The following is a 27,430-nucleotide window of genomic DNA, read 5'->3' as shown; positions in this document are numbered from 1 at the left end:
AGAGCCGCATTCAGGTTCTAAACGTCCATAGCACTGAGGACACTGTCACCCAGCTGTTCATTCTCACAGTGAGACCATAGACTCGCTGAGATGCACACAGTCCGGGCCCTCCCTGCACCCACCGGAACACATGTGTGGGAGCGTGATTGGCTCTGGAGGGTTCCGTGGTGCCTGTGACATCGTCACTCCAGTTGTGATGTTTGAAGCAGTTGATATAATGATAGCAATCCGTTTCGCTGGTGGCATCTGTTGCTTTTCCCTGTGTATCAGTGAGTTAAGAGAAGGGTAGCTGGGTGAGAGTTTAAGGTTTGGACACACATGGAATAGGATTGCTCTCCACTCCAGAATCCCAACAAAAATGCCTACTCATTCTAACACAGACAAAAATCTGTCCTTTTTGCATTTTTTTTTAGCTGTTCACACTATAACTCAGCTGTTTTCTCACGCATTACATTTACTAGTTGATTTTTTTCAATAGCTGCCATAATGCATTTAATACCTCTCATTTGGTGTTCTCATATATGCTTCCAAGAATTTTAATTATTTATGTCAAGCCTCCTTTGTGGGGCAGAACTAAACCAGGGGCATGGGTGTGATATCAGTACTCTTAACGTTAAAGGAATGAGATGTTCACAGTTTCACTTTTTTCTCTTTTTTAGAGAAGCATATATTCCCTGGCTAAATTACACAGGGTTCTTCTGAAGGATGAACCTTAACCATAATCTTGGTGGAAGAGCATAGATGTGAATAAAGCACAGGATTGTCATGAAAAGAAAAATATCCGTGGGTGCTGGCTGGCTCTTGCCTGGGGAATTTTTCACCTCCAGACCCAGAGAGATTTCTGGGGTTAGGCCCAGGAATCTGAATTTTAAAACTGTGGACTTTCAGTCCTGTTTTAAGAATCCCTGCCCTGGATCTTCTGACAAAGGACCACCTCAGTATCAAATGAGAAAAGACAGTTCTCCAATTGAAAGTTACAACGAGGTGGCTCAGTATCAGGGCACATTTAGTTAACTTAGCTTGATGGTGATGTGGCTCCTCGGGCCAGCTTGATGCTCCTAACCTCCTCTCTTTGGAATTGCTTTCTTAGGTGGAAACCAGAGAATAAGAAGGGGCTATCCAAGTCCTAAGTGAACTCACAAGTTGCATGACAAGAATCTGTAGGAAATTTTTTTTTTAAGTTTGGAAGTATTTAAGAATTATCTAAAGCTTTACTCTTTTTCCAGAGTTTAATCATACAGTAAGGTTTCTTAACACATAGGAAACTTAAGCCCTGGAATTGCTACCCAAAGGATTTTTACAAACTCTCTTTGACTTCTTCTTTTTAAATAAAGGTTAAAAGTGATTTCTATGTGACTGTGAGAGAGATGAGGTTACATATATTTTTCTTCTTGCAATAACATGGCTGAAGTAACTCATGTCCATTTTCCAACGCTAGAGTTGTTAAGCTGGTTTGTTGTTACACACAGAAAACGTGGCTGAGTTCCAGCTGCAGACAGACTATTTGGGAGCACAGATGGCATTAGAAATAGTAGCGTATTGGCAGTGCATCCACTGACTGAATCTGGGCTAGGGCGCCTCTGAATGAGAGAAAATATAATACCAAGGTTTCTGATGATGATGGATTGATTATGCCAGCAGACAGTTGTTTAAAAAGTGACAATCTCCTGAGACGTGTTGTTTTGAATAAGGACCATCCATTAACATGCAAAACTCAACCTTCATAGAAGCACGGTCTTCAATACTGAATCGTTAGGGCTTACAGCTACCTTGAGTAGTCTTTTTTATCCACCTTTTGATTTTAAGTATTAATAGATTTCCCTTTGGGGTTTTCTTTTGCTTTTTTTTTTTTTTTTTTTTTTGCTTTTGGATTGTTCTTTTTGTTTTGCCTACTGGTGTCTTCTTGGGCTCCTGTAGGATTTTTTCTCAGCTTTGTGTCTGGGCCCTTTCCTGACACGGTGGGCTACTAGCAACGTTCTCTCCAACAAAGAGGAGATCTCTCCAAAGTCATCTTCTGAGAGGGGCGTGTCCCCCTGCTGTCTGGCAGGAGCACGTCTGTCAGGCCTGCCATCTCTCAGACCCGAGGAGCCTTCCATCTGGGTGGATCGAGACCACTTCCTGTGCCCACTAGGCTTTCAATCAGTTGACGTGATGACTCCTTTTCTCTCTCTCGTTTATCTGGGCACAGGGCGTCGTAATCGAACGGACCGATTCTCCAGACTTCTCCGTATGGGCCTTGCCGCTTTGCCAGGAGCTTGCTCTCGGTGTTGTGCGGAAGGAGGAGCACCCTATTCACCTGCTGAAACTCTCCAGCACCTTTATTGAACTCTCTAGCCGGGGTCTACAGGCCCCGGGTCAGACTTCCGCCTATAAATCACCCAACCAGGTCCAGTCCTTCCCACCTTTTTGAGCCTGTTGTAGCATGCTGGCCATCTTGTTCCGCCAGGCCTCCCTTCTGATAGCCTTTGAGGCCATGGAAGCCTTTGGGTTCCCTTTTTGATGGGTGTGATGTTTCACATGGGAGAAAACTCCATGTAGGCTTGAGGAATTTTCCTCCTCGTGTAAAGTAGGGAAGGCAAAATAACTTTTTATTTTATGCTTTGCTCTGCATCTCAAGGAACACCAGAAACATTGATTTTAATCCTGTCTTGAAAACAGTATATTTCATACTCCTCTCAGCAAGGATCATTTCGGATTTTTTATCTGGAATTATAAGTCCACCTTTTAAACTTACAAAAGAGAAATAAACCAGAGATAGCTCTGGGATCATCCATAATAATGTCCATCTTCTATAAAGACGATCAGTGCCAGAACTAAGGATGAGGGGAACGTTGATCCGGTTGACTGATGTGACTAAGCTTTTTAGGCTAGAGGTGGCGTCTTGGGCTGGCTAGTTCCTGTATATCTGGCTAAGGGAATCTATTTAATGGTAGCCATTGCTCTGGAAGCTTGTATCTTGTTCACATTGGCATCACGCAAGTTATAGACCCTCTTAGAAGGTCAAACTGAGACCAGAAAAAGCCCCAAAACGTAGATAGGCACTGTGTATTACGTACTTGTGAGATACTTTCCATTCCAAAATTATATATGGTCAACTTTTTATTATCCAAAGACAACCTGTGCCCTGTGAGTTGTCTATAATACATAATGTATGTCTGTATAGCATTTTATCCAAGGCTGTCTTCCTGCTTCTCCTTTTTCTGTTATGCCGGAATTCTAGGCTGCCTTTCTGCTCTCAGTGGGATAGTCCTCGGGAAAGCACATTTATTTTTAACACTACGTTTAGAATAAAAGGAGGCAGTCCAAAAAGTATCTAAGTAATTATGTAGCTCTTGAAACCAATTTCTGTCTAGAACTATGCTTGGTTTTCTGTGGGGATTGTTCTCCAAGATTAAAGTCTCATGAACTAGGTGGAAAAATAAACCAGCTTATATAAAACAATGAGCAACACAAGACTGCATGCGTGTGTGCATGTATATGCACGCATATATAACCAATAGCTAAGTATTATGGTGCTCACTAAGTTTATAAGACATGAGAGAAGAGAAATCACTTAGAAAAGGATTCATAGAGGTGACAGGGTCTATGGAGGGTCTTGAGAGGTAAATAGGATTTGCTTAAGCAAAGGAAGAAGTGTGATAAAGAAGCAAAAAGGAATAGGAAATAATATGCATATTTTGGATAATACATGGTTTTTAGATTATCTGGGCCACCATGTTCTAAAGTAAAGAGCTAATTGTTCTTACAAGACCTTATAGTTAAATTTTGGTACTGGAATAGTTTAACTGAATTTTTTAAATTAGCTCTCACTGCTTTCCCCCAAATTGTCATTTTCTTGGAAACTTGTGAAAGTTCAGAGCCTTCCTGATTCAGCTGTGGGATCAGGCTCAGAGCCACAGTGTAGAGGAGAATGGCTCGGGCAGAACCATCTTGACTTCCATGTGGGACTGCTAGCCAAGGACAAGTCTAAGGGCCAGCTAACACTGGCTAGGCTTCATAGTTAACAAAACATTATCAATGTCAGGATGGCTAACACAGGCGCCTTGGGGTCCAGTCTCTTAAGGGGTTGCCAAATCTTAATCGGTGCTGGGAGTCTTCACTCTGCCCTCTAAGGAGTAATAGCTCAAGTTTTTGTCACTAAAAGTTCTAAACTAACCATCGCTGTCCTTCCAAGGAAGTTAGACTTGAAAGCCTGAAGGATCTTGAATGAAGTATAATCTATAATGAGAAGTTAAACACACCATGTATTCTGATTCTGGGGACTAAGCCTCAAGCGATCTGAGGGGGTTGCAGTTAAGAGGCACACAGAATAACAGCAGGTTGATTTCTGTCCTCGTGAAGACAAACTTGAAAGAAATGGCAGAAACTCAACTACACGTTTAGTTTAAATTCAAGGAATAATTTACTAACTGCAGGTTACTAGAAATATAAATAGTTTAAAGAGGAAGAAAATGTAATGTCACTTACTGGTCATTATATGTGGGGCAGCTTCCCTTTGTAGAGACTGTAGAGATGTGGTTGGAGCAATTTATAGGATTCATGGAGCGGTCATGTGGGTTCCTGGATTGGGAGCTGGGGGAGCAGAAGCAGACAGCTCGTGACATTGACATCTCTGGGCTCTCCCTTTTAAGTCATTCCTGGCCCAAGAGAATTCCTTACTTATATCATGGTTCCATTCATGTCTTTAGAAACATCTGTACTCGGAAGTGGAGCAGAGAGGATAATGGCTTTAGAGCTTAATTCAAAGCGGCATTAGCTGTTGTGGAAATAATGGTAAAATCCTGTTCTGCAGCCTACACTAGAGAGCATTAGATTATCAATTATATGCACAGGATGGTTCATTCTTAATGTCTTGAAAGCATAGGCTTCAGTGCCCAGCTTCTCAGTGATGGGAAGGGAGATGGGGCTCAGCCAATACATGTGGTTCTGAAGTACTGGAAGGGAGGATCTCCTGCAGCCATCAAGACAGTGGCAGTGGAGGGCTGCCTGGAAGCTAGAAGTGCAGGGACAGCCTCTGGGAGCAGACTCTCCTGGGAGTAGCTGTCTGAGAGCAATCAAGACTGGGGAGGAGGCAGGGGCAGCCATGGCAGGGTGGATTGTGGTTACGCTTCTTTTAATGACTACTTGAATTATTTTTCATTGACCAGAGTTTAAGTGCTGACTTTCTTATTTTTATGATGCCTGTTTTTAGCACTAACACTATTTCATGCCTATAAAGAACACTAGAAATTTTCATGACACATAGAGAATCCTTGCAGACCTGCTGCTAAAATAAAATAATCCAAAATTAGATCAAATTAAATGAAGTTTTAGGTGGTATTTTTATTTTTATTAAACTGTGGATTATTTTATTAGTTTGTGTTGCTTAGTATTCGATGATTACTCATCCTCAAACTTAAAAGTCCTGTCTACTGTTTACATTTTTAAAACGTTTGTTAGAATGTTCTTATTTTTTTTTTAATCTTCGCATGTAGGAATGATCCTGTGTGTATTTATTGTTTTCATATTTGCCTTCCAGGAGCCAGGATTGCTGAGTATTCCCAACTGTATGACCAGATTGTATTCAGAGAGACGCCCTTTAAGACTCAGAAGGATGGCTGGGCCACCCCTCAAGAATCTCCCAACCTCAGCTCTGCAGCACCTCCCCACACCCAACATGGTGGCGAGGACTGGCTTTTGCATTCAACCTATAGTAATGGAGAGTTAGCAGATTTCTGTCCCTGGCCCGAGCAAGACTTGAAGTCAAAATATCCCACTTTACAGATCAACACAAAAAGTACCCCAAGACAATTGTCCACAGCTTGCTCTGTGCCTTCTCTCCAAACCTCCGACCCTCTGCTGGGCTCCATGCAGAGACACAGCGTGATAGTCAGTCAGCCAAACAAAGAGAACTCTTGTCAGGGTCATCTTTACAACTCTCTGGGTCGGAAAGGCATCAGTGCCAAATCTCAGCCTTATAACAGGTCTCAGTCATCTTCCTCAATCTTGATAAACAAGTCCACGGACTCCATCAACTACCCCAGTGAAATGGGAAAGAAGCAGCCACTGTCTTTACACAAAAATTCAAGGTGGGAGAGTCACCAGGATTTGCTGCCAGGGATTGCTGACTCATGTCAACAGGGCACTGAAAAACACTCAGATCTCACACTCCAGGACTCGCAGAAAGTTCTGGTAGTAAATAGAAGTTTACCTTTAAGTGCCCAAGTAGCTACACAGAACTATTTTTCCAATTTCAAAGAGACCGAAGGAGATGAAGATGACTATGTGGAGATAAAATCAGAAGAAGATGAGTCAGAATTAGACCTCGTTCACAATCGCAGAAGGAAATCTGACCCAAAGGTTATGGATGGTGACTTTTCTGATAATGTCTGGAGCAACACCTCTTACTCTTTGAATAGTCCATACACTCCAAAAAAGCCAGTAAGCGGTAAACTTGGAATTTCACCGTATCTGACATCATACAACGATTCTGACAAACTGAATGACTATCTCTGGAAAGGGCCATCCCCCAATCAGCAAAATATTGTCCAGTCTCTAAGGGAAAAATTCCAGTGTCTCAGCTCAAGCAGCTTTGCCTAAGGTTCTTAATAGTAGCTGCCTGAATTAACTTCGCATCGTGCTCACAAATTACAGATACTGACAGGTGTTTTGTATGTACCAGATGAAAACAACTTTGTAATAACCAGAGGTGTAAAATATCCTTTTAACAGCACAACTTTTTGAAACAGCTGGCTATCCAGCCAGGATTGTACTGTAGCAAAGTCCACATCGACCACTGTGTTTTCTGATGCTAATTGTCTTCATATTTCATGTAAGTTAATCTTACTTGAAAATTTGGGTTTTTGGGTTTTTTTTAACATGATGGCCATGGTATTTTTTCCTATATCGCAACAACTGGTGCCCAGACTTTAAGAAATGCAATAATCTTCTCCTCTTGTCCAGAAGCCACAAGTAGTTTTATCCTAGGACTCAAAGGCAGCAAGGAGGCCTTTTCATGTTTTTTTTTTAAAAAGAAATAAAACTAAAGCTGTTTAAAGGATTATGCTTACGTCTGGCATTTTGTTAAACTTGTGACAAGACCCTAGAATAACTTTAAGCAAGGGATCTCTAATCTCTAGGTGCCCCTTTTGGGGTTTCTATGCTAGTATCCCTGCATCATTTCATTATAATGCAGAAATTGTGTAACTGCTGGAAATTAAAATGTAGCAGGATCAGTTTTCTAGAAGCAAAAGTCCTTACCTGTATTCCTAGACAAGGCCTGGACAACGTGCTGCTCATTTATTTGATGGTTTCTGGAGTTAGATGAATGATTCCCTTATTGGTTTACAACCAAGTGCAAGAAAACGCAAATGGACTTATTGGAAAAGATGGGTTGGCATCCTGGTACAATTTGATTTCATCTCCTCATGTTTCAGTTGCAGGGGTGGGGCAGTGGGGGGGGGGCGTATCTAATTCTTCACTGCTTTTTGTGCCTGTCACTAATCAATATGAAGTAAACCATAAGCTAAAATAAAAAACAAAGCGCTTTAAAGCTACCCTTTCCAGAGCAATGTTTCAGATGTCCTTTCATGAGTTTTGTACTCAGCCAGATGACCTGATCCCAGCCTTGATAATCTCAATGACTGCAATGGAATTTATTTGCTAATCTAAATGTAATATGGGGGCCCTTTTCCCTTGTTTGGGGGCATATACAAGAGCAGGATCTTTGGTAACTAAGTTCTGACTAATCATATCTTTTATGTTGTAATTATGGTCTTTAAAATAGCAGTTCATTGTGATATTATACAACTCTTTATGGAAGGAAATAGAAAAACAAAAGCAAGACCTTGTGAGTAAAATGCAAAATTAAAGACACTAAAGAGAAAAATGAAGGCAAATGAATTGCCACTTTATAAAAATACTCTATTTTATTGAAGCCCCCAGTCAATGCAACAAGAATGTTTTCTCCAACAGTGGCCTTTGCATTCTCACTGTAAGCCGTTTTACATTCTGTGCACCCCACTCCCCCGCCTCAGTTTTCATTTTTAAAGATATGATAATATGTGTAGGGAAAGGGGATCTAGGCTTTTCATTTAAAGATAGGCAATGATATTGATCTGAATCACTGACATCTTACCAGAATTCCTTTTCTCTCTTTAGGTGCTAGGCCTCTTTTTCTTAACTGAAAAACATAAAATGTGATCCTTATTTTATGCACAGGTACCTAAGGCATTCGTTTTCTTTTTAAATAACAAAAAACAACCCAAGTTTCTTCCTTCTCTATACTGTTCTTCCTTCTCATAGCTTATAAAACAGAGTCCATGTTGACGAGCATTGTTCTGGAAACATTCCTTCTTACACTGCCTTTCTTTAAACATGATATGAGTTTTCAAAATTAAGCAGTATCAGAAAAGAGAAGCGCTGTAACAAAGAAGACATCCTCAGCCCCATGAGAGGTATTTGTGTTACAAAACCAAGTTACCTGACTCTTCTTGTCCCAGGAATGCAGTGTCCCACTTCTGCTTTTTAGTTTGTAAGACCCAAATTCTGTATTATCCATATTACTGTGGTGTCTTACTCTCAGAAATGACCCATTCTTCACACCAGTGTCCTATTGCATGATTTTGATGTCGCTTATATGAATACACCACCTTGCACGAAGGCTGCTGTCTTACTGTATAAAATGTCTGTATGATCGTCTTTAGGTTCTAGGACAAATCTGTAGTTCTATAGATCCCTTCTGTCAGCCAGGATGCAGATTTTGAGAGCTGTGTGTGTATATATAATCTGTATTTTTCCTCAAAGTTATGAGTTAAGGGCTTTTGTTTAAAATAGCTTCTTTTGGAGGTGGGGTAGGGATGTACATAATTGGGAGGAAAGAGTTATATGTACTTAAGTGTGTGTCAAATTCTTATTAGGTCTCTGTACTGAGGGTCCAATTTTTTTTATAAGTTCACTTTTCACCTACTCTATTCTTTGTGCAAAAAAAAATGCATCTAGGAAAACATAGTTTAAATACTGTATATAAGATAATGAAAGTTAGTAATGCTCATTATTTAATAAAGTTTGTAAAGTACAAAGTAAATTACAGTGTGAATGTGTTTATTCTAGAAAGGTCATGATTTTGTCTGAAATATATTTAGTTATAATACTTTGCCTTTTGAGCCATGAAGAAAATGGTTCAGGGTAATGATTATATACTATGTTTCAGTGGCCCGAGACAGACCATTTTCTGTATCTTTGGATTACTTTGGAAATATTGACTTTAGCCTGGGATGGTATTTGTTTTTATGATAGGTGACTAAATTAGCTCAATCTACTAAGAGATAGTAGATTATCTTTTTTTTTTTATTTTTTCACTTCGTAATAACAGAAGGCATCCTTTTAACTATTTCATTATTAAATCAAAAATTAATATAAAAGTTTGGAGGCACAAATTAAGACTTTTTTTCATGTTCTGAATTTCATTTAAAAAATTTTACAGGGAACAAATCATGCTAATATCAATAGATAATTATAAATAATTTCTACAGCAATTCTATTTCCAAATGTAAGCATAATGCCCTACCCTACTATTATGAAATTATATTGCACCTTAACTTTCCTCACACAGGGGAAAATGGCTTTTAAATTTTTCTTCAGAGTGTTTTAGACTGGAGAGTTTCTAAACCTCACCCTGAGGATCCATCAGACTTATCTTACTGCCCAACCTTGAGGCTGAAAATAGATGGGGTTTTCCAGAAGTCATAAAAGTTCAATTTAGAAGCAATAGCAGAGGGGTGGGTATAGCTCAGTGGTTGAGTGTGTGCTTAGCATGCCCTGAGGTCCCGGGTTCAATCCCTAGTACCTCCATTAAAGAAAAATAATAATAATACATTTTAAAAATCTGGAAGCAAATAACCGTAGAAAATCTATGCCTTGTGTAAATTCCATACATAAATTAAATCCTTAGGGGGAAGAAAAAGAAATCTTAAAAATCAGCAGGTTTAATACAGTTGTTAAACATGACTCTTCAATTAACATTTGACTATTAAGTTGTCTTTTGATGTAAATTTGTTTTTTAATTTCTATCTTGAAGGGCAAATGTTATTACTTCGAGATCTCCCACATCCTCTTTACATAACTTCCTCTATCCAGACAATGGAACCACATTCAATCCTATCAGCCAGAAAGGGATTTGCAAGGGTTATGCATGCTTTTCCAGTGTTTTTTGTTTTTTTAAAAATGAAGATGTTAGCATTCTCTCACTTTTGGCTTCTCACATTTTTCTTTCCTTGCAGGTAGTTAAGGGCTTGGAACACCAAGATGATGTGGAATTATGTTGCATTAAGAAGGTTAATAAACGCGATATATCATTGCACAATCCCTATAACTGTAAATTAATAAAATTTGGGATGTTTGGTTTCTAGCATATTTGAAAACTTATAGGAAGTCAAAAGTTTCTTCTTGGAAGAATATGTTAACATTTAGCATGTGTCTCCTTTGGCCCCTTGAGATGGGAATGTTTTTTACCAGCTTTGCACAGTGCCTGACAATGTGCAGGTGTCCCGTAAATACTGAATGATTGAGCAGATAGGGTCCGAAACTTGTTTCAGCACCAAGTATGAGAAACACACACTCAAAGCAGAGACATAAACGTGGTAAGCAAGAACAACAGCAACTGAGCTGCCTTTTAAAATTCACAGCACACACCCTCAGAAACCCAGTGTCACCAACTATTTTTAGAGTCCCCAGTCAGTAGGGCAGGAAAAAGACTGTGCCCCTTTTCCATCTCTTGGCTGATAGAACTCCAGAGAAATGTACTGTGAGTGAGATTTCCAGTAACCTTTCCCCTTTATTTTCTTTTTGGTTTTTGTTTTGGTTTGGTTTGATGGGGTTTTGGGGGGTTTTTTGTTTTTTTCCTTCTTTAAAAAATTTTTTCTCCAGTAACTTTTTAAGCTAGGAATCTACATGGTCATATGAGAGTCAGATTATCACACCCTTCTCTGAAATTCCATTTAGACCAAGTGTCTTCCCCAATCACTGGCTTTGAGAATATGAGGAGAGCACGGAGCACGCAGCCCGGCTCTGTGCAGCTGTGGGGGTGAAGCCAGCTGAGGTACAGGGGAGGGGCCCAGAATGCCAAGATCTTTTGGTGCCAACAGGCAAACTTGTCAACTTTACAACGGTGGACAAGCCCATGGGCAGAGTCCCCTTTGTGTATCTCTGATAAACAACAAATCTTGATTTTCCTGAAGGGCGGCTTGCCCACAATGCATCATCACACAATAGGAAAGGAAGAGAAGCAAGCATTTCCACTTCATTAGTCCTAAAACCATGTTTATTCAGCTCAAATGTAAAAGAACAGGGCTTGATAGTAAGCAAATCATCCACTCTATGAGGCAAACACAAGCCCCCAGATATTCTATTGTTTGCAGGGTAATGTATGGCTCTCCACGTAGCCCTCCCACAGCCGTCAACAAGACCGCAGTGGGTAAGCAGATTCCTTGTACAGACGAGATGAATCAGAGGCTGTAAACAGGTGGCCCAGAGTCTGAATCGGGCTTACACAACTTTTAAAAGATTTAACATAAAATTCCAATTTTTCACCTTCTTTAAAAAAAAAAATAGATCTGGCCTGTTTGGGTCTGGATTCTGTTGAGGTGACTCTGAGATCTGAGGATGGAATTTAAAGGTAAAATCATCCTGAAAGGTGGTGGTGTAAGCAGATAGGGTAGCAGGTCCCCAGAGAAAGAGAACCAGGCATGGCTTTCTTGACATAAGAGAAGCCATTTTTGGCCTAAGCCATTTTGGGATCTAAGCCTGGCCTTGTGCTTGCCCTTGAACGGTTGTCAGGAATCAATGATCTCAAGGAAACAAAAGAGCAAACTGTTACAGGCAAGAGAAGTAACAATAGCAAAGATATCAGTTGTAAAGACTCCCAGTCATTTCAGTGGTAAAGATTAGCTTTAAATGCTCGACCGCCACCAGGAGAAGACCTGCCTGGTTCTCAACATTCAGCCCCAAAATTATTGTGAAGAACAGTGCAGGGTCTGATATTTTACATAGCTTGCAAGCTAAGTTAGCCTGCCTCCATTTCAGAGCCCATGATCGCTCCCAGCATAAGAGGTAGCATGAACTTGACATTTGCAATGACTTCCTCTAGTTCTTCCAGGCCCACAGGGGCCTGTAGAGCAGCCCAGGTTCACGCTACACACACAGTGGGTTTGTTTCACAGCTGAGATTTCCTGGATTTGGGAATAATCCTTTATTTTAAAGAGTTGCTAGCAAATCTTGCCCAATCTTTGGCCCTGGGACAGAAGCATTATCTTTACACTGTGGGCAGCAAACATACCTGCCCTCTGCCCTGGAGGGAGGCGCTGTCTATCTTCCAAGGTTTGCTATACAAATGTCCTCGCAACGATAGCCTGGAACAAGACAGGAAGAGATGACAATGCAGGCAGCCCGCAGAGAGTGTCTCAGAACAATCATACTGTTGCTGGTTCACCTATTGGTGAGTGTCGAGCCAAAAGACACAAAAGACACAACCAAAACAAAGAGAAGGAAGGACTTATTTCTTGCAGCAAGTAAGGAGAACATGAGGGATCTTTCCCAATGCAGTGTCTTCCTGAACATTAAAATGAAGGAAGTTTTAAGCTAAGGGAATATACACGTTCATGAAGGGGCTTGGGCAGTGTCTGCATATTCCTGAAGGCGTCTGAGCAGGAGAATTCAGCATGGAATTGGGGCAAAGATTGATAGAGTCCACACTTTAATTAACTGAAGTTACAAGGGTCAGAAAAGGCCACCATCATCATCCCTGAAGTTCCAGTTGATGGGGTAGAAGCTTTTCTGACTCTCCAGGTCTAGAACCCTCGTAAGACTCTGATCCAGCATGCTTTATAGCTTCTCATTAACATGCCTGTGTTCTGCTATACAGTTCTGCACAGTAAACTCTGTGACTCCCAAGTTTGTGTCTGTCTTGTTCAGAGTTGATTCTTTCACCATGTGCCCAACATACAGCCTGGTACAGAGTAAATGCACCCTCGCACTCTCTCTATATGCATAAGTATTACATTAACCTCAGATACATATATTCCTTATTCTGAAAACAAACTTTCTTTGACGTACATCCAAATGTCTCAAAATGCACTGAATTACCTATATTCACTAGAGAAAGAATATCAATTAATGAATTTTTAAGGGCTTCAACATAATAGAGCCCTTTTCTCCCTGTGTAATTGACTTTTCCTAAGTAAACCAATATATATTTGAGTTTGGGATAAACAGATTCAGATGTATGTCTCAGAATGAGATCCCAGTGCTTCCCTATGAAACAAACCTGGGCCTATGAAGGCTCCTAGAGTTGACCCTCATAAATCTTCTCCCTCTCCCACCCTTCTGTCCTACAAGTGTGCATTATGAGTGTGTAAGAACCCAAAGAGCTCTCATCTGGAGTGTGAGCACCTGGGTCTCAGGCTGTTGACTTCAAGGTGGGGCTGGAGAGGGAGTTGAAGGTAAGCAGAGGACAGAGGCCCCCAAGGTCATCCGCATGAGGATTTAAAGGGGCCGAGTAGGATATTTTAACTGGCTTGATGAGCACAGGCATTTGTCGCCCTAGATCTTAAAGAGATTTTTAAAAATTACATATAAGATCACAGTTAATCATATTAGAATGGGGCAGACCTTAGTGCAGTGTCAAACACCTAAAATTTTCTTAAGATTAGAAAGTATGACATTCATCCAGTTAAAAAAAAAAGCCTTGTGTCCTCTAGGTGAATTTTATTATACTTTAGCGTATTATCTAATTTAAAGATGTAGAGTGTCGTTTTTCAGGTGTGGATTGCCATAAGCTTTTGGTGATGACTGAGAACAGCCTGCAAAGTGCCTTCTTCAAGACACACATGCAGTCTGAGTCATTTCCAATAATAAGTTGGTTTTTGTGGCTCACAGTTCCCAATCAGTTTAGCTTAGGTGCACAGTTTTTAACTTGATTTTTTAAATTCAAATCTTTCTTCCATACAGAATATTTCATTAACTGTTGGGAAGTCTTCTTGGAGACCTGCTGTGCCGTGCTGAGCCATGCAATTCACAAAAATGCCCTACCTTTCCTTGCAATTCAGTACAATCAAGAAGGCTGGTTTTTTATATGACACTGTGGCTATGTTGTTCATCCTCCAATTCTCTGCACTGTTTCTTCTCCACTTAACATTTTTAGTGGTTGCGAACTTCTCTGAGAACTGCTTCTGCAGGGGATGGTGCATAAATGTTATCATCACAGGTGTGGCCCTGATTGACCTCCTTCCCATCCCTCCCCCAACACACAGAAGGACTTAACACACAGTTACTGAGTAAATGACTGAAAGGATGTTATTTCCTCACATCTAAAACTGGGAACAAAACAAACAAACAACATCAGGAAAAGGTAAAATAAATTATGGTCTATCCACAAAATAGATGTCATAATATATAACCACCAGAAGTCATGATTTCAAGTACCATCCTTTCCCAATTTCATGAAAACAGATATCGTTAAGTGCAGGAGACCTATACATACATAATATGGTTGCAATTTTATAAAGCAATTTGAAATAAAGCTAAGAGATCAAAATTAACAGTTATGTCTTGGCGACAGTGTTGTAGGTGATTCTATTTTTTACTTTATGCTTTTCTATATACATTATTAATAAATAGTGTGTATATATTTGAAAAACACACTCAGCTCAAGTATCAGATCCTCTGGTGTTTTCTGTGGTAGTATCTTATGTCCCTACAGATGTGCTCATTCTGGACATTTCCTGTAAATAGGCTCATACAAAGCGTGGTTGCCACAGTCTTTTTAAACATCACTGTGGTCAGCAGTGATCAGATGGTGTGGCAAACTGTCACGACTATGGTGGAGTTACTGTTGGAAACTCCTGAGGGCAGAGACCAGGTAAGTTAAAAAAAAATTTTTTTTTTTTAAAAGCAGTTTTTGCTTCACAGCAAAGTTAAGAGGAAGGTACAGAGATTTCCCATAAACTCCCTGTGGGCTGGGTTACTTTCCATCTTTGTGGCCAGTGGTCCATGTTCAGCAGTATCTAATGAATGTTCATTAAATGAGTGGTCCTCAATTTATGAGACAAATGAACCTCTGAGGGTTCTAGGACTTGCCCAAGATCGTCAGGACAGTAGGCGAATGGGTCATTCAGGTCTCCTTTCTGACGTTTATATGCTTATGTAACTGAGCAGGACCCAGTGGGGCCTTCCAGGGACAGATCCCCCAACTCCATGTCCTCCACCTGCCACTTGTTTGTAGAAAACCCTTAGCCTAGTAGACGTTCCCCAAGTTCCAAAGAAGAAACTTAATCAGAGAAGTGAGAAAATGCAGAAACAAAGGAAGACAGTCAAGCAAGACAAAATAACAGCAGTTCTGCTATTAAGCCAAGCCAAGGACATTTAGTTCTTCTTCAAGAGCACTAGGCAGTATTCTGAGCCATGTCCTTTGAACTGTTTTGAAGAAACTGAAACCCCCACTAGGCGGAAGAAGTTAACCACAACCCCTTACAGCCCAGACCGGTTGGAGCCAAAAGGTTGATGAGGTTGACAATGTGGACTCCAAACTACCTCACCACCAACCAGTCAGAAGAGTGTCCATGAGCTGATCATGCACTTCACAACCCTTTCCCTCACCGTCTTTAAAAACCTTCCCCTGAAAGCCATGGGGAGTTCCAGTCTTTTGAGCTTCAGCCTGTGTTCCCTCTTTGGCTCCTGCAATAAACGCTGCACTTTCCTTCACACGACCTGGTGTCAGTAGAGTGGCTTTACTGTGCCCCAAGTGGGGACCCAAGTTTGGTTCGGTAACACTTACACAGACATAACTTCTGTGATTTTGTTTCCTCTAGTGTGAACAAAGGTGGCAATATCTACCTCACAGCTTTGTGCAATGTCATCCTTACAATGAAAATCACAGACAGCAGTGTGAGATTAAGACACGGTCACTGGAGTCGGGTAAAATCTCAGCTCTGCCAAGAAACCGACTCTGGACTCGCTTCCCGGAGGTTGAATATCAGGGCAATACTCACTTCATTACGTTTTTACGTCTCTCCCCCACCTAGCATAGTGCTTAGTTGATGGAAAACCAGCGTTTATAATTTGGACTATTTTTCTTCCCACGTGACCTGGGAATTATACTCCTGATAAGATTATGAACAGTGTAATTTTTAACTGTTGAGGCAGCTACGGTTCAGAGTTAAGTAACTTGCCTAAGGCTACAAAGTCAGTTTTCGAACTCCGAGGCCCACATATTCTTCATTGTTAGGCCCCCTCCAGCCTGATAAATCCAATCCCTGGGATCTAAACCAAGTGCCCTTTCAGGAAGCAAATGGCCGCCTGAGGGCAGAATGTTATAAGCATCCTAGGCGGAGGAAGAATGTAGTCTTCACGGCTGGGCCTGAGCCCCCTCCTGATGCCCCACCCTCCTCTTATTTTTATAGTTTAGCCAAATTTCCAGCGTGTGATTGAAAGTGCCTGAAAGCCTGCCCCCGACGTCCAGGCCTCTGGAATAGTAACCCCGCATCCCGCAGGCCCCCGCCTTCCCGACGTCACGGCCACTGGGTGCAGTGCCCCCTAGGGGCTCCCGCTCAGTAGAGGAGAAAGAGCCAGGTCCTTCCCGCCTCTGGCCCGTTACCGGCCGCGTCCGGTTCTCCCGCCTGGGGCCCGCCCCGCCACCCTCAGGAGGAACGTGAGCCGCTGCGTCTCCGTGCTGCGCCGCCGCATCTCCGCGTCGCGGGAGGACCTGCAGCCCCTCGCTCCCGCCGCCTCGCCGCGTCCCCGCTGCACGGCTCGCGCCTCGCCATGAGCGCGCGTCTGCCGCTAGTGCTGCGCCGGCTCCGCCGCCCGCAGCCCCCGGGGCCGCCACACCGCCTCCGAGCGCTTTGTCGCGCCAGCAGCGGCGGGGGCGGGGGATGTGGCGGCGGGGAGGGCCTGCTCGGACAGCGGCGGCTGCAAGACACCCAGGCCGGGAGCAGCCGGGGTCCAGGCAGCCGGACGCCCCCAGCGCGGGACTCGATCGTGCGGTGAGTGTCTGGCGCTTGCCACCGCCCAGGACCCTGGCGGCCGGGGGACCCAGGAGGTGGGGCAGCCGGAGCGCTCAAGTCTCGGCCGGGTTCCCGAGGCCTCAGTGAGGGTTCGCTGAGCCCAGGGTCGTGAGTGTTTGGTGCCAACTTTCTAGGGGTGACGGCGGTTGGTGGGGGTGGGGTGCGTGGGCTGGGAGCGCGGAAGGAGGGGACTCCGGGGGCCAGCCCCGGTCGGGGGATCGGGCTGGGGCCGGGTGGGCGTGGGCATCGCCGGCGGGTGCTGCGCTCCATGGGCCGCCAGCCCCGTTACACGTGCACCTCTAGCCGCCGGCTCTGATGCAACCCCGCCGGGCGCGGCCTGGGCTGGAAAGGGGCGGCGCGGCGAGGGTCAGAACCTGGAGGAGGAGGGACTCCCGCCCCGCCCGCCGGCCAGCTGTTCCAGTCTGGGGCCCGGGCGCTGCAGGCCTGCGGGGCTCGGGGGAGGCGGTCCGGGCCCAGCGATCGGCGCCAGTCCGCGCGGGGGCTCCGCGTCCGGGACGTTGGCTACGGGCGGCGTACTGTTAATGCCATGAGGTCTCCCCGCTCCTAAAACGCCGGAGCCTCCAGCGCGCGGGAAAGCTGCAGCCGGGCTCACCCGGTGATGGCCCCAAGGCGGCCCAAGAAGCTGGAGCTGACTCGTTTCCAGCGTCGCTGCACCGGGGACACGGAGTCCCCTTCCTGCGCAGCTGTATCTCCAAAGTTCTCTAACGAGCCAGAGGCGAACCATGGGAGCCCTAGCTGTGCCTTCCGCTACCGGCATCTGGCACGTAACATGCTCAGGGGCCCCCAGCCCCGTACCCGACCCCTCCCCACCCCAACCCTTCGCCACGCCACCTAGCTCCTCAGTGGGAGGGAGGAGAGGTAGGCCCTTCCTGGAGCAGTGTGTTAGCTGGGAACCCAGGCGGTGTAGAGTGAAGCGCCCTGGACAAACCTGGTGGTGGCAGGAAAGCCCTTTCTTGACTTCCCGAACTAGGAGATCCCTAGTTCCAGTGTCACCGAGCGAGCTGTTCACCTACATCCACTCACATTCTCTTCCGTTTTCCTTCCATCCTTCATTCTAAAAGTAATTTTACCCCATTACCAATGTGCTTCATAATGTGGCTCATGACTCCAAGGTCCCTTTTGTTTGGTTTACCTTGTCTTCTCTCCAGTGTTGCATTTAGGTCTTTTCAGGTCATCCGATTTTAAGCAGCGTACAGCTGAACTCATTTTAAGGGGTTGTTACTAAACTGATCTTGATCTCCGGTACCCTCGCCAGATGTGCCACAAAGTCAATCTACTGACACGGGTTATGGTGTGGAAAGAACCGCGTTTATTGCAGGGGGAAGTCAGGGAGGGGGAGACAAGCCCCAGACCCACACCAACGCAGTCTTTGAGTCAGGGTTTGTTGTTTATTTTAAGAGGAAGAACAAAGAGGCTGGGATTTGTCTGAAAAGGCTCATTACCGAGCCTCTAAAAGTCTCAAAGGCTAATTAACAGACGTTAATGATGATACCAATAATAGTGCTTTTAGTACATGAGCGATATTATCAAGGGCAGCAGTTTTACTTGCCTGGCTCTCATTGATTAGTGCTCAGTTAACACGGGATGGAGGGCACCAGGGTCAAGGAAGGGAATACAGTTTTGAGTAAGGAGATTAATCATAAAGTGGGTAAGAGAACTTCATGGGGACTTGGTTTCAGGGTAAAGGGTCTGAAGACAGTATAGGAGTATAGGAGGCAAAAACCACCCCATCACCCTGGTTTATTTTCTGGGTAGCTCTTACCAGTACTTGAATCTTACTCATTTACCGTCTGTCTCCGCTGCCTGGAATGAAAGCTATGGGGCCTGCTGGATCCTTAGATCCTTAGATCTGCTAGATCTTTAGATCTTGCCTGGTAAAAGGCAGGCACTTGTGACTTAGTTGGGGAATGAATGGCTCAGGATGTGGGGTCATTCGTGAATTCTTTTCATGCCTTTTCTTTCATTTAAAGCCGTGACTGACTTAGAGACGAGTAGAGTGGACAGTCAGGGCCTGGGTGAGGCGCCTACAGCACTCGTAAGCCAGGGGTTGGCACACATTTTTTCTAAAGGACTAGATGGCAAATATTTTACGTCTTACGGGCTGAGGCAAAATAGAAGATATTACATAGGTACTTTTACATGAGAAAAAATCAAATTTTCAGATTTTTTTAATGGATGAAATTCAAAATTGTACTTATGGACACTGAGATTTGAATTTCATATGATATTTACATGCCACAAAATATTATTTTGATTTTTTAGATTCATTTAAAATGTAAAACCCATTTTTAGCTGATTGGCTGCCATGGTCTGCCAGCTTCTCTTCTAAACTAGAAGAAAGCATCATACAATGAATTACTGCGTCTTAGGATTAATGTTAAGAGACAAGTGCCTTGCTTTGCGGTCTGACTCCACCACTTACTAGCTGTGAGAGCCTGGGCCAGCTGTTTGATTTCAGTTTTTCCTGTGCAAAATGAAAACCATAATTTCATTTTGACTGTGAGTCAAAAGAGTCACTCCGTGGTGTGGGGGAGGGTGTAGCTTAAGTGGTAGAGTACATGCTTAGCATGCACAAGGTCCTGGGCTCAATCCCTAGTACCTCCTCTAAAAATAAATAAAAAGATACATAAATAAACCGAATCCACCCCTCCCCCCAGCCAAAAGTCATTCAGAAGCATCAGATCCTGAGTATGAAGCAGTTTTAGGAATATCTCAATCAATTTGGTATGTTTTCCTTTTTATGTCCTTATATGAGAAGTTAACAGCATGTTTTAAAAACTGTATCTAAATAAATCCAAAAAATTCTTTCAATGCTTAGAGAACAAACACTGTGTTAAGAAAAGATTGCACTGTAGTTTACTGGCAACATTTTTTTCTTGGTTTGTAAAGCAATGGTATGCCTTTCATTTTCTGTCCTAAATTGGGTATAACACAGTAAATAAAATTAAAGCTCCCAGATCAGGCACATGCATAAAGTAAGAAAGAGGTTAGGCTGCTTTCATAAAGATACATCAAAATAACTGTGGACTTTACTGTCCAGAAGGACGCAGTCATGGGATGGTAGGATGACCCTATATCTCCTCACTGCTCTGGCTCTGGGTAAAAGGCAGCTGCTTGGGTCCCCCAGCCAGCAAGTTGGGGGGGGGGCAGGTGGCTGGTGCCCCTTTCTCTTAGCTGCACATTCCTCACGTCCCACCTCCTTCTGACTGTTGCTTACAACCTGTTGGCCAGAAGTTAGTCACATGATCCCATCATGCTGCAGGCAAGGCTGGGAAATGTGCTCTATAACTGGGTGGCCACGTGCGGCTATTTCTCGGAATACTGATGACTGTCTTTGGAAGAGACTATTTTGGAAATCTTTACCATATTTATAGACAGGTAAGCTCCTCACCTTTGAAAAAACTGAAAAGCTGAAATGTAGACTATTATTAATAAATAGGTTCAGCATTCAGGGATGAACTTCCCTGGGTAATTTTTAATAACATCATCAGCTCCCTAGACTCTTTGGCATGGCCGCAGCTAGTTGCAGGGGAGGCTGAGAGATGCATTACTATTCCAGCAGTCTTGTGCTCTGCCAACACACGCTGTTTCATAGACAGCCAAAGGGAGGCTAAAATGAGGCAGTGGAGTCAGAGGTAGCAGATACTTAAGTCTCATAGTAACAGTAATCATAAGAAAGATAATAAAGCCGATGGTGGTAGCTTAAATTATTAGCAAATCATTCTTTAATAATACAGTTCTGAGTTTTAGCTACACATGGCTGCCCAGCTAGAGTTGCACATTCCTTCCCACTGGAAGTTGACAAGGTGACTTTTCTCACCCAGGGCAGAAAAGTCTCTGATTGGAAACATTTATGCTACGATTTAGACTGATGGAGCCTGATGACTCCTTGCTTGGTTTGCTTGTCACTGTACAGAAGAATAAGGAGTAACCCCAAAGAATGAAACATTACACATGTAACAGGTCGTGGGGGGAATTAGCCAGTTTTATGAACCGAGTTGGGGGCAGATCTGAGCTTCTGTAGACGTGTTCCCTTCTCTTCAGTTGGTAGTTTTTAGTAACACCAAACGTTTGTAGAAGTGTAGGCACTACAAATGTTTCTGGGAAAATCGCTTTTGGTAGGAGTGTTTTTAGTGTTCAAGGATAGCTTTGAGGCACAGAGAAAAACTGTGTAAGAACAAAGACATAGAGCCCCTGTAGTGCCCCTGTTCTACGGATGAGGGACCGGGGGGGGGGGCTCCTTGAATGACCCATGCTGGTCAACCAACGGCCAGGGCTGTTTCCACTCTCTGTGCTTCAGAGCCACCCTGAATCCTTGTTGAATATGTGCATCCCCGGGCCCCACCCAGACTTGGGGAGTCCGACTTCCTGGGCCAAGGCACAAAGCCTTTCTGTCTCCCAGGCTCTCCAGGTGATCCTCACACACATTGCCAAGAACCTCTCAGGACCTGCACACTAGTGCCTTCCCACACTAGACAGAAATGAGGACCTAGTGGGGCCCAAATTTGCAGTGAAGAAAGGTGGGGAATCTGCAGCATGTGGTCCTCAGCCACCTGTTACTGGACAAAAGATCCTTGCTTATTTATAAGGTAGTTTGTGAACTTCCCCACATCATCTCCTTTATTCAGCACGACACAGATACAGTTGTTTCACTGGGAATCAAGTTGCTTTATCCTGTGTTTAAAAGCAAGCAAAAGCCTTCCCGGGTGGGAGACAGCTGCATGCCCATCTATTGTATCTTCCAGCCCAGCTGACAGTAGGAAAGCTCATCCTGTTTGAGTTTTGAAGCCTGTAAACATTTTTTGAGCGCACCTCCACCTACTCTAAGGGCGGTGCCCACCAAGCTTGTTTCAAATTCTCTGAAAATTGGGAGAAGTTTTGCCCCTGGCCATGTTGCCATGCCTCTTTGCCCTTAGCCATTTATTGCTGATGGGATCTGGCTGGAAGTTCACCTTGCATTTTTTAAAAAGCCTTTTGCATACAAGAACATGATAAAGATGGAAAATAAAACTTAAAAATGGTCTTAAGCACGGAAGGGTGGATACTATCTCAGCTGAGTCTTCTATTATTGCGAGAGGAAAAAGAGGCAGCTTTCTTGATTATAAACAAGGGATGACCATTTCATGTGGATGGTGGGGAAGGTGGTCCCTGAAATTATTCATCCGGGAAGGAGGCAAAAAGAGCCTGCTTGTACCACGTGTATCTGGGTCTGCCCTTGCCCCCAGGGCTGGCACCCCTGTGGTGCTAAGGGGAAGATGGTCCCTGCTGGGACATGTGGAAGGTCCATGTCCAGACTTTGGGGACCCATAGAAGTGAGAGGCTTTCTCCCTGAGAGGCCCTGGGAAAGTATCAAATTCTGATGCCTTCCTCCCGTTTTCTGCACGTTTGCTTCCCATTTCCATTCTTCTGTAAACCCTGGGACCTGGAGTTTATCCTGACCCACCACTTATCCCACAGCAAGCCCCCTCTTCTGTCCCCCGTGTCCGCTGCCCTCCCCTCAGCAATGTTTGCTTTCCCCGTCGACCCCAAACTCTTTTGGGGAGTATGGTGGAGAAGTGGGATTATTTAACCAAGAAACCCAAACTTCTTATTCCAGTAAACTTAGAAAATACAAGAGAAAAATTTACCCCTAGAGAATTACTGTTACCTAGTTTGTTTACCTCTGCTTCTTTTGAAAATTAGAGTGTCTCGTTTTACGCCGTGTTAGAATTTCATGGCTGCTCTCCGGCCCCTCCGTCCACACTTCCCACCCTTGGAGACGTGCGTCCTTCTGTTGTCTCATTATTTCCACTTAGAGTCACAAACCCCCTAAGAAAATGTGTTGTATCCATCCTTTCTAGTCATTACCTGAGACATGACTAGTCTTTCTTTCTCCATGTAGGAAAGTCATCCGAAATTCGAAGGAAGTTCTGAGTTTATTGCAAGAAAAAAACCCTGCCTTCAAGCCAGTTCTTGCTATTATTCAGGTAAGTTCAGAATGTGGTTTGTCCTGCTGTTTTAGGATGCCTTTCAAATTAGAAGATAATTGTACGCGGGAGGCCAGCTGCATTTCTTGTCACAGAAGGCTCAGCTGGCAGTGCTGTCACTTCTCCCTTTACCTGGTCCTTCTGCAGCTTCAGGTTACAGCTTCTGTTCCAGCCTGTCTTCCTTTGAGTCTGTCTCCTTTCGGTGTGGTCAGGAGGTAGGCGCTCACATGAGCTGCATTAGGCGAGGTATATTGTGGTCCATTATAAATGCTTATCAGATGGGGTTTGTAGGTGACAGGGGAAAGCATTACTCTTTGTTCCTGCGAAAGACAGAGGCTTGCTGAGACACGGTGTTTGGTGATTTTACTACTAAATCTTTTAAAGCCTGCCCGGAGTCGGAAGGGCCAAAAGCCGTGGCCTGTCAATAGGACTTTGCATTCCATGCATAGCTTCTGGCTGTGGCCTCTTCATTCCCAACCGCAGTTGGCACTGTTTGCCCCCCTTTTTGGCACACCCGTGTGATGACAGGTGCCGGGAAGCGAGGCGCTGAGCCAGGCCCGTAAGCAGCCTCTAGTCTCATCAGCACTGTGATTTCAAGACGGGAGGGCTCTGCTCAAGTCACTTGCGTTCTTTGGGGTCTGTTTCCACCGCCCCTACCAGGGTAGGCGAGTGAGCAGAGCAGAGAGAAAAGAGAGTCGGGAATCTGGCCTCCTGGGATTCTGCTGGCTTGATAGCTTTCCACCTAAGGGCAAGTCACCTCAGCGCCTCTTTGGCGTCCTCACTTAGGAAGGGATGCTGGCCATGTGGCTATCTACGCCCTCTGAGGCCTATTATTTAAAAAGTGACGTAACTTGAAAGTCTGAGAAACCGACATATTAATAAATACCAGCCATTAGTCCCTTTTATAAGTAATAGGATTCTTTTTCTGCCTTTTCCTTATCATCTTTGGAATTAGATCACTTATACTCACAAAGTTAGTCTCTGTCCTGTGTTCTGTGCCTTTTCAAGCTATGTTTGTGTTGTTACATTTTCCTTTTTGCTCCTCTCTCCCAAGGCAGGCGATGATAGCTTGATGCAGGAAATAAACCAGAATTTGGCTGAGGAGGTAAGGACTGTTGATTTTCAAAAATGCATTTTAATTTTTGGATGACACGTGCTCTCAGTGACAGAATTACCCTGTGTTCTCTCTTCAGGCGGGTCTGAACATCACTCACATCTGCCTTCCTGCTGACAGCGGTGAAGATGAGGTAACTACAGCAGGGCACTTTGTGTTCCTTTTTAGACCTGACAGACCTCTTGGCATCTCTTAGTTGTGGTCGGAACGGACTGCGCTTTTTCTTGGGGCTGAACTTGTAGGGGGAAGATTGCACTTTTCCCGCTAGGGTAGATGCTCCTCCGTCTGTCTGTCCCTTACCCTGTGTTTCTGTGACCTGGTGACTTTGGTTGTGTTCCTTCAGCACCATCTAGTGGAACTTGTCAGTGTCTGGTTTGCGATGTCCTGACCGGTTGTTGGACCTCGGGCCATTCTTTGGTTCCTCTAGGTCACAGTTGTCTTATCGATAAAATAAGGGACAAGATCATTTTCAGGATCCTTTCCAGGCTAACACTGTGTGAATCCTTCAGTGATGTTTTGGGGCAGCTGGTAAAAAACCCCAGAGGATTCTTCTGCCGCTACTGTATGTGCTTTAGTTGCTTCTGCCAGCGGGGAGTAGGTAGCAGCCTTCGTAAGTGTTGTCATCTCAAGCCTGGGAGAAGCAGTCACCCCCATATAAGCAGGGGAGAGGAGGCTGGACCGCAGGCCACCCTGGTGACTGGTCCTTCTGTGGCTAGAGTTTTCTTCAGACTGGCTGAGGCAGTGATGTAAACCTCAAATAAGAGAATCTGAAATAACACAGAAGTTTATTGTTTTCGTACGTGAATAAAGTTTGGAGGCAGGCACTCCCTGACTGGTGCGGTGGCATCACAAGGTGGTTAGAAACTCAGGCTCCCTGGGTCCTGCTGCTCCGCCATCCACCTGTGCCGCCTCCTCTCCAAGGTGGTGGAGTCAGCACTCCACATCACATCCACATTCTCGTCAGCATCAAATAAAACACAAACCCAGACTCGGTGGGGAGAGATGTAATCCGGAAGGATTATTGCAAGGTGGCGGAAGGGGCTGCTAAGGGAGTGCGCTCCGCCCAGAGGTGTGAGATCTGCACACCTCTGAGAGGTAGGCAAAGGGTTTGTTTTATAGGGAGGGGTAGATAAAATGGGATGGAAGGGTGGCGTGATGGGATAGCAGATGAGAGAATGTTTTACCCTGAGGCCAGCCTGTTGTCACAGGGGGATGTCTGCCAGTCAGAATGAGGGCAGGCCAAAGGAGCCAGGAGGAAGGAGAGAAGCTTACCCAAAGTTTGATTAACAAGCATTTTATTCTGACTGACCAGTGGGGACCAGCAGTTCGGCTCATCATTTATGGACAAAGAATGGGAACTTGTGGGCTCTGTGTCTGGCCTTGTCCTGGGTAGACAAGGGAGCATCAGATGGCCTTATCCCAGTCACCTGGGGAAGGTGTTCTTTGTAGTGCACAGAGGGTGGGGGCATTTCTTTACCAGTTTTCCAGCATCACAGGGCTTAGTTCAACAAGTTCTTGTCACCAGTAAAAAAAAAAAGAAAGGACAAAGACCAAAGTTGGCCCCCAGTCTCTTTCCTGAAAATCACAATTCTGTTTCCGCTCCACTGGCCTGCACCTAATTGCTTGGCCGTGTTGCAAGGGAGCTGAGGAAATGTGGTCTTTTTATACCAAGTGGCCTTAGATCATTTCTTAGCACAGCTAAAAATTAAGAGTTTATGACTGAGGAAGAGTGGAAATTGGGTATTGGGCAGTTTCTACCACACTTACTGTTGTAAGGTATTCCAAATACTGACACTTGCCGCGCCAGCACCAACAAAATGCAGAGAAACTTGTTTTCCTTCTGTAGAAAGACAGTCATTTTCTGTAGCAGAAGTAACGTTTTTTCTTTGTTTTGCCACTAATATTGAGAGCCCTTGACTTTTTTTTTCCCTTGGCTTATTTTTTTTTGACAAGAAGTCCTTTATTCCCTCTTTTTCTTTGAAATTCTAATAAATGGAAATTTACATGGTGGTATTATTATTACGTTGGAAAAGAGTAGGGATCTTAATTTATTAAGATTTTTGCTATTGCTGCTGCTGCTACCAGATTCTAGTTAGAATGACAGTAGTACCTCCACTTCATTCTGGTGTCCGTATAGATGCGGCCCCTCTGCCCACCCCCTAACTGCCATCTCTGTTAGCCCTTTACCCTGCTTAATCTGAATTATTTTTCTTTACATTTATCAATTCCAGAGATTATACTATTATTTTTTATTGTTGCTATTGTTATTATTATCATTGGTCTTGTCTTCGCTGCTAGAATATAAGCTCCATAAGGGCAAATATTTTGTTTACAACTGTATTTCCTTTACTCAGAACTGATCTGGGATGGGTATAGCTCAGTGGTAGAGTGCGTGCTTAGCATGCACGAGGTCCTGGGTTCAATCCCCAGCACCTCAATTTATAATAAATAAAAATATAACTACCTCCTCCCTGCAAAAAAAGAAAAAAGGAAAAAAAAGAACTGATACAAAGCAGATACTCAAAATATTCAATGTTTGTTGAATGAATGACAAAAAGATGAATACTCAATGAACCAAAATCTTCTGAGTTTTGTATATTAACTAGCCTTTCTATTCTTACTGGATAGAAATGCCATAGTGATTTTGGCTAGACAGTGAAACACAAATGGTAAACCAACACTTCTCATTGTGAGATCCGTATCCATGGGCTAGTAGCTCTCTTACTCATGAGCAAGTAAGATTGCTAAGTGAAGTCCTGGCATAAACTGGAGATAAACAGAGAGGCCAGAGCATTGCTTATTTAAAGACAGACTTTGCCATTCAGTAGCTATTCCATTAGCTTCCCAAACTATGCTCTGGTCTTTTTCATAAATAGTGAATTATTTGTGTTTCTTATAAAAAGGAGCTGTTTATGCTTAGAGTTTATCTGCCACAAGCCTTTGGAAGTGCTTTCTATGTGCCGTTCTGATCCAGACAATAGGAGGGCCTGAGTGACAACTCCTCAGATGTCATGATTAGTAAGCTTTGGTTGGGCACATTGTGTTTGAAACACAGGCTTGTCTGGGCCGGGTCGGAGTGCTTCCTGGCCTCTCAGAAAACTGATGATACGTCTGGCTTAAATCTGACAGGAAACTGTCTTTTGCCGATCTCGCTTGACTAAGTGTTCAGCTTTGGCTTTGTTTTGTTCTGTTCTGCTCTGGTAGAGAATAGAGCGATAAGAAGGACTTGCAGTCCGTAAAAAATTCAGCCAAGCTTTTATAAACGTGGTTAAAAGGGAACATAGACTTCTTCA

General features: G+C 43.9%; 2 protein-coding genes across 11 annotated transcripts in view; both read left to right on the top strand.

The window, feature by feature from the left end:
- The window catches only part of PLEKHG1 (pleckstrin homology and RhoGEF domain containing G1), a 213,731-nt gene extending 204,667 nt beyond the window's left edge, over positions 1-9,064 (top strand). For all 5 annotated transcript variants that reach the window (XM_074368160.1, XM_074368161.1, XM_045524752.2 and 2 more), the window contains one exon: positions 5,519-9,064. In XM_074368160.1, coding sequence (XP_074224261.1) covers positions 5,519-6,579 — 1,061 coding nt within the window. In that variant the 3' untranslated portion in view covers positions 6,580-9,064. The remainder of the gene's footprint in view (positions 1-5,518) is intronic.
- Positions 9,065-16,549: 7,485 nt separating this feature from the next.
- Positions 16,550-27,430, top strand: part of MTHFD1L (methylenetetrahydrofolate dehydrogenase (NADP+ dependent) 1 like) — a 188,443-nt gene continuing 177,562 nt past the window's right edge. For 5 of the 6 annotated variants that reach the window (XR_012508535.1, XR_012508533.1, XR_012508534.1 and 2 more), the window contains exons 1-4: positions 16,550-17,015; positions 22,939-23,023; positions 24,078-24,128; positions 24,217-24,270. Coding sequence is in view for 1 of the 6 variants with exons in the window: in XM_074368158.1 (XP_074224259.1) it covers positions 16,795-17,015; positions 22,939-23,023; positions 24,078-24,128; positions 24,217-24,270 (411 nt within the window). In the remaining 5 variants the exon portion in view is untranslated. The remainder of the gene's footprint in view (positions 17,016-22,938; positions 23,024-24,077; positions 24,129-24,216; positions 24,271-27,430) is intronic. The other variant, XM_074368158.1, reaches the window with a different exon arrangement.

The sequence above is a fragment of the Camelus bactrianus genome, chromosome 8, assembly GCF_048773025.1.
Source record: "Camelus bactrianus isolate YW-2024 breed Bactrian camel chromosome 8, ASM4877302v1, whole genome shotgun sequence".
NCBI lineage: Eukaryota > Metazoa > Chordata > Mammalia > Artiodactyla > Camelidae > Camelus > Camelus bactrianus.
The sequence above is the reverse complement of the archived record's forward strand: the minus strand, read 5'-3'. Positions and strand labels throughout refer to the sequence as shown.